General features: G+C 41.9%; 1 protein-coding gene across 5 annotated transcripts in view; it reads left to right on the top strand.

Moving 5' to 3' along the window:
• NRXN2 (neurexin 2) overlaps positions 1–14,121 on the top strand; it is an 899,334-nt gene that overhangs the window by 688,668 nt on the left and 196,545 nt on the right. For all 5 annotated transcript variants that reach the window (XM_088442540.1, XM_088442541.1, XM_088442544.1 and 2 more), the window contains one exon: positions 9,354–9,535. In XM_088442540.1, the coding sequence (XP_088298666.1) occupies positions 9,354–9,535 (182 nt within the window). The remainder of the gene's footprint in view (positions 1–9,353; positions 9,536–14,121) is intronic.

A 14,121-nucleotide genomic window follows, 5' to 3' on the forward strand; every position in this document is an offset into this window, starting at 1 on the left:
GCGGCAGTAGGCGTAGCAATGCAGGATCCTTCCGAGGAATCCCGGATAGGAGAGTCAGTCATGCCAGTGACATGGCCTGCAGGACTACTTCCGATCCTGACTGAGGAGGAAATTGACGAGGAGGGAGTTGACGGTGTGGTTTGCAGGCGCTTGGATACAACAGGACAAAGGGATTTAGGTGTCCCTGGACTGCTTACGGTCTTAGCCACAGTTTCTGAACTTGACAGTAACTTTTTATGAATGCGCTGCAGGTGACGTATAAGGGAGGATGTTCCTAGGTGGTTAACGTCCCTACCCCTACTTATTCCACCTTTACATATGGTACATATGACAAGACAGTTGTTGTCCAGATTTGGATATAAATATTTCCAGACCAAAGAGGTGGAATGTTTGGTCTTCTGCCCAGGCATGGCTGTGATGGGCTTTTTCATCCCACGGACAACAACTGTCTCCCCCGGTGCCTGATTTAAACAAACCACCTCACCATCAGAATCCTCCTCGTCAACTTCCTCCTCAGCGCCAGTTACACCAATATCCTCATCCTGTTGTACTTCAACAGTGACATCTTCAATTTGAATATCAGCAAGTGGACTGTGGGTGCTCCTTTCAGCACTTGCAGGGGGAGTGCAAATGGTGGAAGGAGCCATCTCTTCCCGTCCAGTGTTGGGAAGGTCAGGCATCGCAACCGTCGCCACACTTGGACTCTCCATGGGGATTTGTGATAACTTTTTAGAATTAGAAAGTACAGTTCTTTGCTGTGCTTTTACCAGCTTAAATCGTTTGATTTTTGTAGCGGGAGGAGGGCTTCCATCATCATGTGAAGCTAAACCACTAGTTATGAACATAGGGGAGGACCTTAGCCGTTCCTTGGCACTCCGTGTCGTAAATGGCATATTGGCAAGTTTACGTTTCTCCTCAGATTATTTAAATTTATTTTTTAAGGTCATTTTCCTGAACTTTGCCATTTGGGATTTTCTATGCTCTCTACTATGACATTGGGCATTGGCCTTGGCAGACAACGTTGATGGCATTTCATCATCTATGTCATGACTAGTGGCAGCAGCTTCAGCACTAGGAGGAAGTGGTTCTTGATCTTTACCTATTTTATTTTTATCGGACAAATTTTTGTCCTCCATTTATGTGATATTGATGCACGTGTGGCTAAGGCGCACACAAACACAGAAAAAGATTTTTTTTTTTTTGGAGCGCACTTTGGGGGTTACACCACCCATCAACAGATGAGCCAGCCAGCCCTTTACTTATGACACAGGTGCACGCTTGGCGCTACTTTGTTGATGCACGTGCGACTACAGCACACACAAGTTACAAACAGAAAAATATATATATTTTTTTTTTGGAGCGCACTTTGGGGGTTACACCACCCTTCAACAGACCCACCAGTCGGCCCTTTAGTTAAGACGCAGGCACACGCTTGGCGCTACATTGTTGATGCACATGCGGCTACAGTGCACACAAGTCACAAACACAGAAAAATATATATATTTTTTTTTTGGAGCGCACTCTGGGGGTTACACCACCCTTTAACAGACAAGCCAGCCGGCCCTTTACTTATGACACAGGCGCATGCTTGGCGCTACTTTGTTAATGCACGTGCGGCTACAGCGCACACAAACAGAAAAATATTTTTTTTTGCACTTGGGGGAGCACCACTGATGGACAGAGCACACCCAGGGCAACACTACAGCACCCCTTTAGGACTACAGCCTTTAATGGATACTATACAACACAGTCCAGCCAGCCCCTATGGACTGTGGAGTGGACACAGCCCCTATGGACAACAGCAGCACAACTCCCACCCACCCTCCCTCTTCACTGTCCACAGCCAGAGTGAAAAATGGCGCCGACGCGGGGACCTTTTATTGAATCCAAAACCCGCGAAAATCCGACAACGGGATGATGATTTCAGATCCGAGTCAGGCGGGAAAACTCGAACCTGACTCGGATCTGGCTCGGATGGGGGGGGCTCGGTGGGGTTCGGATTTCAGAAATCCGAACCCACTCATCCCTAGTAGCAGTAGGAAAAGAAATGTACAGTAAGAACTTACCTGTGTCTGGATTTCATCCTATTCACTACTTCACTACTGTCAGGCATACATATTGCAATTATCAAACAAATTCGCCGATAATTGCATAGTGTATGAATGTGACCGATAAACGATGATCGGACAGTTGGGCATGAGAAATCTTCCAACATGTCCGATCGATACAATTATTGGTCGGCCCCATCTGACAGTGTATGCATTGCCTCGACCAACCAACCAACATTTTCAGATCTAAGCTTCCAGCTGTAGTCATGTCCCACCCATTGACTCTTGCAGGTTGATTTACTAGCCCTAAAGCCCATATTGCAGCTTAGGTGATCAACACAGTATAGATTAATGTACAGTAACACTGCAGAAGTGACACTGCATGATATGGTGAGAGACAAACTGCAGTGTTGTGCCAGGAATATCTGCTTAATTGATAATTCTCTAAACAGAGATGAAGCGTGCTGTGCAGTTGTTTGACATTCTGATATTAGTGGTAAAAGAGAGGTTAATTTATGTTCACCCACTCACTCCTCAGACTGTGATCTCTAAGATGACTTGCAACATCTGTTTACAGTGTTCCCACAGCTGGATGAAGCAAAGGATGTGGGGGCGGAAGGAAAGCCAGTAATGTGTATTTAATAAAGAAGCTATATAAATGTGCTAGGTGCTCTCTGGATAAGTGATAATCTCAAGCAGTGGGAAGGAGGTGGAAGCTACAATACTTCATATGTATTTGTTGTTGCTTAGATGGCAAGCAGTGATCAATAATATTAACAAACTATGGACTTCATTCTTATGTTTTACTCATTCCACTGGGCATCATTGATTTCAATAAGCTTCTGATTCTACCTCACAGGCTCATCACTTTGTAATACTATTGCAGTAGGATTAGTAAAATACATCACTGACAGACGTCAGTATGAGCAATAGAATAGTATATGCATGTGCAGCTTCATACAAACTAATAATAAGGAAATGATATATTAATGTTACCATGATAAGAACAAGAAAAAGCAAATGTTAGTGCACTTAGTGATGATGCTAACAGAGTTCTGTAACTAGGTGCAAATAACACATGTGCCAAGGGCATGATTCAGAGATTGAGCAATTGTTTACCATTGCGCATTTGTGTAAGCCGTACTGTGCAGTGACTGAATTGCGATTGCGATCTCGCACAGATGATTCACTCGTAAGGTGAGTGACAGGTAGTCAGCGTTTAGTAACAGTCGTGATTAGAAAAACCGCAGACGTGTCGTATCGTTTAAACACTGTTTTCTGGGCATGCATAAGCTAGCCACTGCATTCTTACGAGCGGCAGATGAGCCCTCTGCGGCAGCTTAGACTTACTCAGAAGGCTGATGGACGCCTGATCTGTGTTTAATGTTTCTGGTTTTGTGCATGAGCGGCGGATGTGAGATGCTTTCAGTGGGCGTCTCTAAGCATTAGATGGCAGGTGAGTCATTAGCATATTTACACAATAGCGATCTTTGAGAGATCGCAGTTGCGATTGCATCAGCATCCATCTTTGAATCAGGCCCTAAATCCACTGTATATGAGTGGGAAGAGCCATTTATCCTAATAGTACAATACATGCTTGCCAAAAGTGATGGGCCGATGATCACATTGGTGTCCGTCAGTCTACACAATCATTCTTACATGTCATTTAAATCAAACAACCCATTTTTTACAGGTTCTTAATGTTTCACTCTCCTCTCCCTCCTTCACTGTATTCTGTATTGGGATCAATACAACAAGAGAATAATAGTAGAGACACTGATTAAACAATGCAGTAGTAAAAAGTGTGGGTCATTCAGGTTCAAAACTAAAGTCTCTCTGAAATGCATTGTTTTCTTTCTAAATACCCATGTCAGGAGGAAATGAAGTAGTCACTAGAGTGTTCAGAATTAGATTTGCTGCAAACTAAATGTTTATCACATGATAGTCACTGTTGGTGGGGAATGCTAAGACTTCCATTTTAGCGGGATTACGGATTTAGATGAATTAAGCAAATAGAGTGTCAAGAAGTCCTTAAGATTATTTTCTTAAGTACGTATAAGCACAGCAAGCATATTCTAGTAAGGTGATAGCTGTAACTTTCCTAATGTTTTGGCACATACCTTTCCAGGGTGATAAGATCTATTTCAGCTCCTAAAAGCAATAATTAATAACCGTAAGCAAAGGAATTACTATTATCAAGTACAATTTAATACACCATTTAAAATTAAATTCAATTGATCAATGTCTTCAATGTCATTACTCAAATATTCACTGTTTTCTTAAATTAATGTTTCATAATTTACCAACATTACAAAGTTGCATAACCAGAGGAGTGCCAAAATCTTTTTTTGAGGTTGCCTGGTTCCCAATATGCAGTACAGACTGTTGAAAATGGCCTTTTATGGGACAACAGTCAATGCTTGGGATATTAGAAGGTGTTTTTAATTAATTCATAGGCCCAAAGTAAAAGTGCTTATTTAGGTATATTTACCATTCCTATCCGTAGGCCTCAATGGTAGGATATGTTGTAAACCATTGGATATATATGTGTTTACTGTAGGTTACTTTGGGGCTGATGCAGTGAGAACTCAGTCAGTTTGCATTACATCGCTTTGCACAAATCCCAAAAACCAACCTCAAGCATAAGCGCCAATGCAGATTGGTATGATACTGTCACTTAACCCACCCACCCTTTACATCTGAATAGATGTGATGGCGGAGGTATGTAAGATGCGTACTAGTATAGTCCAAGTATAGTGACGGCCTGTTGCGCACTTGTAAGCACATGCAGAATGATGCACAAACACATATATATGACAGCTGTATTATATGCGGGTGGTTGAGGGCAGGTACAAGTACTTGGTGATGGTGGCCGCCAGCACTAGTGAATCAATGATGAATGCCCCACTGGTGCTACTAGGTTCTCACTTCCTTGTTTGTGCATTGATTATATATAGTTGTTTACGTGCATATAATTTATTTTTTCCTATACACAAGATGGAAAAGTTGTATTTGATGTATTAGAGACGTTTTTTTTATCCCCCTTTGAAACCTAATAGCAAATACACATTTTGCAAACAATATAAATGGTAATAAGCATGGGCGTAAGTGTATGTGACATATGCCTAACGTAAATCTGAGATATATGCCACTGGTACACACCTGCACGCAAATGTGGCATCATCATCGGCTCTTCTGAATTCAGGGTATACAATGAATGCTCGTGCCACATTAGATTACCAATTTGACTACGGTTACCTCTGCCAGTTTTGTTCCTCCTGGAATAAAGGTCATTGACTCTATTAGACTATCATTTATGTGAAATGCATAAATGAAACACACGTTGCGGACATGACTTGTATTGCCGGAACATTAATTTGTGCAAAGTGCCAACACAACTTCCTTCATCTCTATAGATGATACTCCTATTTAAGGAGTAGCGAATTGCTAATTTTAAAAAAAAGATTTTTGCACTTTAACATAGATATAACAAACAGGATAAATTATTAATACCAGTACAACTGCTTCTGTGAGGCACATACAGTATATTGTGATTACAGTCATTATGTATGTGCTATGTGCTTCACACTTCAGTTCATACATAGGTTGACACTAATATTAGCTGTGATTCTGGTTATTGATGAAAATAGGCTGCAAACAAGTTGTTGCAACTACTGTAGCTTTGGAAGGGAGTGATTCGTGCCCTCTCACTGTAGGAACAATCCAATCAATCATTAGTGTTTGCTGCCCAAAAGGAAGAGGAAACCAAAGACCTCTTTAAGGCACAGTTCTAACAATAAAATCTTAGATGCATCTTTGACTTAAATATATTAGGATTTCATCATACAGTGATACGGAAAGGTGGTCATCATTTCACATACGGCTCTTCAGTATAGGGTAAGCATAAACTCTAGCGTAAAAGTTTCACGGGCACACTGCCCACTTCCTCAGACTGTTTATGCCAATTTATGAAGTGAGTCTTTCTCAGTTACTGTCAATTTGTGAAGTGAGTCTTTCTCAGTTACTTTAGTTAAGTAGTTTTTCCGTTATTGGTGGGCAGATCCCTGCTGACATGACATCGACAGACAGGCTCAGACAGGGCCGCCGGGGATTTGGTGAAATCCCTGGTGATTTGTAGCCATGCCCGCTATTGCGGGAGGGCGTGGCCTACGGAGCAATTTGTTTAGCGTAGTTACAGTGCAGCTGCTTGCCGGGCAGTGATCAAGGCTGTGACTGACCCAGCCGTCAGCTACACGCAGGGGACTGGAGCACACTGCAGTCAGATTCACCACTGCAGTGCACTACTGGGTAATGAATCTGCAGAGGGGTCAGAGGAGCATGTGCTGAGCTCTGATTGGAGGAGCAGCGCAGCCTCATGGGTGTGGGTGACCGCCCACAGCTATAGCGTACGGCCAGGAAGATGGTCGCGATGGTCGACCATCGCGACCATCGGGCTTGCGACGAGACCCTTGTGGTAGGGTCTCGTTGCCGCAAGCCCCAGAGAGATTTCGGCTCTCACTCGTGATGTCAGTGGGGCCGGCCCCAAACGGAGGCGTTCACATGGGAACGCCTCCGTTTGGGCAGCCACTCCCCTGGCCCGCCCACCGAAGGGGGCGTGCTGTCACTCAACACCGACAGCACGCCCCCCCTTGGTACGAGACCCGGAGTGACGGTTTGCCCGTTGCTATCCAGGTCTCGCGCATGCGCACGACGAAGCCGGCTCCGTCGTGCACATGCGCACTGGGCCACCATCGATCCGCTTGCGAGCGCTCAGCGCTCGCGAGCGGGTCTGATTCAGGCCCTGGGTCTCCTGTGCATGCTGACCACACATACTGTATGCATTGGCCACTGCCGGAGAACACTCCAGAGAAACCCTCTCCTGGTAATTTTTGCGAAATGTAGCATATAGGCTAAAACAAGCTAATGACATCTTCAGATAACTTTACCTGCCAGGGCCAAACTCCAAAATGCTTTGCATTCTGAAGCTTGGTAAATCTGACAGCTTCGCAACCACCATAGAGACTGACGGGGGCTGCGGCAGCTGTCGGAAATGGAGAGACCACAGCAGATATGGAGATTTTTGCTGCGGTCCCTCCATGGTAGACTCGGGGGATACTTATTATTTGCAGGTATCCCCCAAAATGGGTGTTTAAGGGACTATCACGCATATTTTATTTGGTAAAAAGGACCCCTAAAAAGCAAGTGATAAATATTGAGTACTACACATAAAACACATAGGCATTCTTCCATTACTAGCATGAGTAGTTCATATTAAACAAGAATTTGGTCTGGTTTGGTAACCACTTAACTGACTCATTTTTTTTTACCACAAACTACTCAGAAATTGTAATTTTTTTATTTAATAAAGTTTTAAATGCAGTATTGAAAATATATTTATATAATAAAAACATATCAAGGGGGTGCTTTGAACCCCTCGGTGTCCATATGCCCCCATTATAAAATCACCTCCCAAACCCCCATTAGAAATAGCCCCTTCAGTTGAAAACATTGCCCAATATTATCACCCCCTCACCCTTACCCCCCCCCCCCGTGACCATGGGCCCCCAGACCCCCCTCCCCATGTGTCACTATACATTATTTTATTTTTTTATATATATATATATCTTCCCCCCCAAGTCAAAAAAAAGTTTTATTTGGGTCACAGACCGCCACATCACTCCAAGGGGGTCTGAGCAGGAGAAGGAAATCCATTTTGCACATGTGCAGAACGCATTTCCTCCACTACAGATAGGGATCCAGAGAAGCAGCACTAACGTATGAGATGCGACCCGGTCAGGTAACGCACTACTGGCTGTGGTCGCATCTCATACGTTAGTGCCAGGCAAAGGGTTAATTAAGTTTGTTTCCTCTAATTTTTAGTTTTGTAAAAAAAAAAAAAAGCTAATTGTATGGGCGCCCCCTGTGTAGTATAGAATCTTGAAACAGGCTCTATACACCTTTGGCTACACTGGTGATATACATTTCATAAATTCAGTATCTTTGTACAAGCTACAGTATAGTGTGTTGTATGAAGCTACATGTCATAACTGTCTACATGTGACTATCAGCAATATCATGCAGCACAATTTCAGGCCTGTACTAAAATGTGTAACCGTTCTGGATTGTTCATAATTAGACTAATGTGCTTTATTTGAAGAGGCTAGCTCAGGAAATCATGATTAGAGAAACGTAATAGTTTCTCTCCTGTTGTGACTCATATATGCTTGTTATAATTGTTCCAACGATTCCGCTTTTAAATATAATTTTTTTCTTAAGAAAAATAATCTACCAAATGAAAGAAATGAAAGGATTATATAATAATTGTTATGTTTCCTTTTGAAGTGAATTATAGTAAGTGGGAACTAGCATAGAACACATAGAGGAGTGACATGCATTTATTGTGATGAAAGCAGTGGTAAAAAATACATTGCTTAGTGCTGGCTGTGTAATGAGAGCAGTGTAATCGTATTGTACTGTATGTGCATTAAATGTAAGTGATAGGAATTGTGAACAGAAGGACCATTATAATTTTGACCTCTTCTGATATTGAAATAACTGTTCAGGTTTTCTTAATAATAACAATGCGACTGTAACACATCTGGCCAGCAGGTGGCACTGCTTAGACCACACATTGCTGGGTAGTGCTCTGTTTGGCAAAGCTATCTATTTCCATTCATTTGTATTTCTGCACAAAACATCATTTACTTTCCCACTTACATAAGCTTTGTTCTTTTTGTCTGTTACTAAACTTTCCTTTACTGCTGTTTGACATTTATATTGTGTACACTGGACATATTGGGCCAAATGTAATCGCCTACGATTTGCGGAAATTGGCAGAGAAATTGATGATTTAGATGGGAAATTTAAAGCTGCAATTTTTAAGGCAAAATCGGCCTGGTCTTGGTTCTTGCTGCAAATTGCATGCTATTGCTACTACACTTGGCTTACTGAGTTGGTGTATTCCGTGATCGCACAAATGTTCCCAAAGGCTTTTTGTTCCTCTAACCTCAGACAAAAAATTATAGAACACATGTCCAAACCAATCAGATACTAGCTTTCATTTGTATCATTAGTCTATTTATCTGGTTTGTTTCTATTGGTAAGCATCATTGCTCTTTACACCATGTTATTATATATGTCCCTATGTCTCTAGCTTCGCTTGGTTGTGTTTGTTACTGCAGCTTCTCCCTATGCTGTTTGATTTCACGTCAATATTCTTTTTTAACATTTAAATTAATGTCTAATGCAAATAATTTTTCCTTAGAGGCTGCTGCAATCTCAGCATCTTCCCTCTCTTTCTTTTAGCTGGTACCACATATATATTTGGGAAAGGAGGTGCTCTCATCACATACACCTGGCCCCCCAATGACCGACCAAGTACAAGAGCTGACCGACTTGCAGTGGGTTTCACTACACAGCAGAAGGATGCAGTGTTACTTCGAGTGGACAGTGCTTCTGGTTTGGGAGACTACTTACAACTTCACATAGTAAGTTAACATTCTTTTATTTTTGATGGTGCTTAAACCACTGAATATTTCTATTCTCTTGCAATGCAGTCCTGCAAACATATCAGTGTTACAAAATAGGCACAATTATACTAAGGGGTAGATGTAATAGCTTGAGATTTGCAGGCATCTGCGACATCACAGTGAATCTGGACAATGTTTTAAAGGGAATTATTTTTGTAAATGATTGCCGCTTTAAAACATCGGTCAGACTTGCTGAGATCCTGCCGATGCCTGCAATTTGCAGGATAATACATTTACTCCTCTATTTTCTCTTCAACACAATTTTAGTTCAAGTGAAATGTTTTAAAAGGTGGTTGTTGGACAACGGGACTCGTTATAAAAGATGTGGTCTGCCCGAAGGGAGTCTGTGTATGAAGTGTATGATGTAAAATCTGCTTTCAATACATCATCATTTTGAGACTAATAACACAGGAATATAAAAATACACTATTCTCCATTATAAAGGAGAGTTATGTTCTATACTTACATATGATTTGTATCATAGAGCCATCATTTTCTGGGTCACTAGCTGCATTGCCTTTTTCCCCCCTGACTCTGACTCTCTCTCCTCCTGTCTTATGCCATCTCTGGCTCTACACATCTACCCCCTTTCCCAATGAAGGCGCCAATTGCTCTGTGTCTATAGACTCCTGTGTTGTAAAATCCAGTCATAGGATTATATTTTATATGTAGATTTGTATCTTCATCTATACAAGTTCTGTCCTGTAAATATCAGCTAGTGATTCCTGTATACAGGGCAGACAGGTTACATGAGGTGACCTACAAAGACCAAAAACATCCACTAGGTAACAGTAATACAGTACAGGACTTCTTGAGACAGAAATAATTTACATTATGATTGCTGTGAAGTTAAGCATATTCTCCAAAGGCCGAATGAACTACATGTGTGGGTGTAGACTTACAAATGACTACTCACATGTCCCTTTTGCTAACTGTGCATCTCGAGCAAGTGCTTTTAATTGCTTTGATACAGATATTAGAAGTCATATATCCTAATTGTATCCAGTACAGTCAGCTTAAAAAGCAAAAATGCAGTTATAGACTGTACATTGTCTTAAGTTCAGTTCCCCCATACTTTTAGTTTTCATGTACCGTATGCATTTGCTTTGTCTATGTGGTCTGTGGTGCAGTATTCACAAAACAAGAAATAGTGAACCAGCGCTGCAAAAACCCTTCTTTATTCTAGGGTAATCCTGAGTAGATGGTGCAGTCCTCTCACACTTTATCACAGACTGAAACGACCACACTTCCATAGTAATCCTGTCACATGTGCATCTCAAGGCATCTTTATAAGACAGAGAAATCTCAGGATAAGGTGAATGTAGAAATTGGACTTACATCTGCGTTCTCTCACACATTCCCATAAAGATGTCTTTCATATAGAGGCGGTCATGAAGGTGGAAGGGAGACGATCTTAATTTCCAAGCAAGCAGTATTTAATGAAAAGTCAGGTAAAACAAAAGAAAAAATCTGCATCACCGACAAGTCCAACACAGGGTGTAAAGGGTCCCAACCTATTCCATCAGTCTGCAGATCGCCGGACTTACCACAGACCGCGCTCCTTCTATATTCATCTACACAGCGTCACCATGGGTGTTTGTTGACCCCTGTTTTCCAGATCTGCAGACTGGTGGAATAGGCTGGGACCCTTTACACCCTGTGTTGGACTTGTTGGTGATGCAGATTTTTTCTTCAGTTTTACCTGACTTTGGAAAATTAAGATCGTCTCCCTTCCACCTTCATGACCGTCTCTATTGAAAGATACCTTTATGGGAATGTGTGAGAGAACGCAGATGTAAGTCCAATTTCTACATTCACCTTATCCTGAGATTTCCCTGTTTCCTTGTTTTATAAAGATACTTTAAGATGCACATGTGACAGGATTACTATGCAAGTGTGGTCGTTTCAGTCTGTGATAAAGTGTGAGAGGACTGCACCATCTATTCAGGATTACCCTAGAAAAAAGAAGGGTTTTTGCAGAGCCAGTTCACTATTTCTTGTTTTGTGACTATTGTTTTGTGAGCTTTTGGATGTGCCCACCCTCTAGTTTACCAGCTGCTTCCCTATGCAGAACAGGTGTTTCATTATACATATACTTGCTATGTGGTACAGTATGTCCCATATATATATGAATATATATATATATATATATATATATATATATATATATATATAGAGCCAAAAATCTGTGGGGCGGCACTCTGGAATGGATAATAAATCACAATACCCCTTGTGGTTGACAACCACAAGGGGTATTGTGATTTATTATCCATTCCGGAGTGCCGTCCCACAGATTTTTGGCTATATTTGAGAGCATCTCAGGACAGGCACCTGGGCCAGTTGTTGTATTTATTCTTTTGGAGTGCCGGACATTCATTACATTATATATATATATATATATATATATATATCAATCAGCAAAGAAAGACGACACTCAATAGGCTTAGTAACAGCAATATAAATGTCCTTTAAATGGTCCAACGTTCTGGTGCCTCCCCCTTCGTCAGGGACAGCAATAGATCTAATAACAACATACAATGCACACATTTATAGCCATAATAATCAAACAATACATTACTCACCTGCAGCATGCCGGCGTCTGACCGCCCAAATCGCGCACCCGACATCCACGTCACGGAGCACATGACATCATCAGCAGGCGTCTGCTTGTGAGTATAACAGCGACATCAGGCTGCTAAGCAGCTAGTAGTAATGATACAATACTGCAAAACAACAGAAACATAAAAACATGAGTGGTTATAGCGATCAACCACCGAAGTATTAAAACAAACTGCATAACACTGTAGTAACGTTAAAACCTCTCAACTTATCCGCACCTGAATTTAGAGCACAACCAAACAACTAGAACATTGAAGAGTACATTACTCAAAATATTTTAACCTGGCATGATTACAAAAAACATATCAATCCTAAGGTTTCATGTAACCCTTTAGGCGAGATGGTATTGAGGGTGAAAATCCACCTACTAACTTTCTGTTTAATATTTTATATCTATTACCACCTCTGCTCAATGGGGGCACATGATCTATTATAATAACCCTAATTGAAGCAACTCCATGCTTTAATTGAGCACAGTGGCGAGCCACTGGCTGCTCACTAGTACCATTTTCTATGGCTTGTCATATAGCCATCCTATGTAGGGCCATGCGTTCTTTGAACTGACGCTGAGTTTTCTCTATGTTTTCTCTGACATGGTCATTTACTGGTCCTACAGGTTCCACCACTTCGTAGTGTCCATGCCAATGGGCAAACAATTTTCTTTCTTGTGTAGGCACCAACACTAGAACTTTGTCCCCTGTATGAAACTTTCTGAATTTAGCTGTTGTATCATAGGCTCGTTTCTGACGAGCTTGGGCCTCTATAAGGACAATGGGCCCTATTTTATACAGCCGTTCATATAATTTTCTAATGAACTCCACAACATTCGGTTCCTATATTTTCTGCTGTTCCCAGCCTTCCTTTAGGATGTCAAGGATGCCTCTTGGTTTCCTTCCAAAGAGGAGCTCAAAAAAACTAAACCCGGTTGAGGATTGGGGTACCTCACGTATGGCAAACATGAGGTAAGGGAGTACTTCATTCCACTCCCGTTTATTATCCAGGACAGCCCGGCTTATCATAGACTTTAAGGTCCTGTTAAATCTTTTCATCAACCCATCCGTCTGTGGGTGGTATACTGAGTTATGCAATAGTACTATTCCCAACTTCTTACACAGTTCTGCCATTACTTGGGACATAAATGGAGTCCCCTGATCTGTAAGGATTTCTTTAGGGAACCCGAGGCGAGAAAAGAGGAGCATCAACTCCCTGGCAATAGTAGTTGTTTTATCCGCAAGGGTATCGCTTCTGGATAGCAGGTAGCGTAATCCAAGATCACCAGAACATAATGGTTACCCCGCTTGGATTTTTCCAGTGGACCGATGAGATCTATTGCAATGCAATCAAATGGTACTCCAACAATAGGCATTGCCACTAGTAGTGCTTTCAAATGAGGCCTTGGGCTGGTCTGGAAGGAACACGGGACAACGTCAACAGTATCTTTTTATTTCAGCCGTGATTTCTGGCCAAAAGAATCGGGGCAGAATACGTTACAGTGTTTTCTCTTCTCCAAGTTGACCTCCCCAAAGATGGGTATGAGCAGCTTGCAACACTAGTGGTATATGTACCCTGTGCATCCACGCTCAATCTTCTTCCCTTGCTCCACTTTGACTCTATATAGTAGATCAGTTTAAGGACAATATATAGAGTGCCCTCCGGTGGGTAGGCAATTTTTATCACACCATTAACTTCTATGACCCTAGCCAAGACATTCCAGAAAGCAGCATTGTTTTGTTGATCTCGGGCAAACCTTTGCAGGTCTATGTCAGCCAGCAGCATATCCCAATCCAGACTGGGGATATCCTCACATAATATTGGTGAGTCAGACTTTCCTTCTCCAAAGAGAACTGGCCGTGCTTTTCCACTCTTCTCCTTTTTCTGAAGTAGGGCCTTGGAGACTTTACATTGGCGTTGTCTCTGTGGTTCCT

This window comes from Taudactylus pleione, unplaced genomic scaffold, assembly GCF_031769625.1.
Source record: "Taudactylus pleione unplaced genomic scaffold, aTauple2 ptg000313l, whole genome shotgun sequence".
NCBI classification, from domain to species: domain Eukaryota; kingdom Metazoa; phylum Chordata; class Amphibia; order Anura; family Myobatrachidae; genus Taudactylus; species Taudactylus pleione.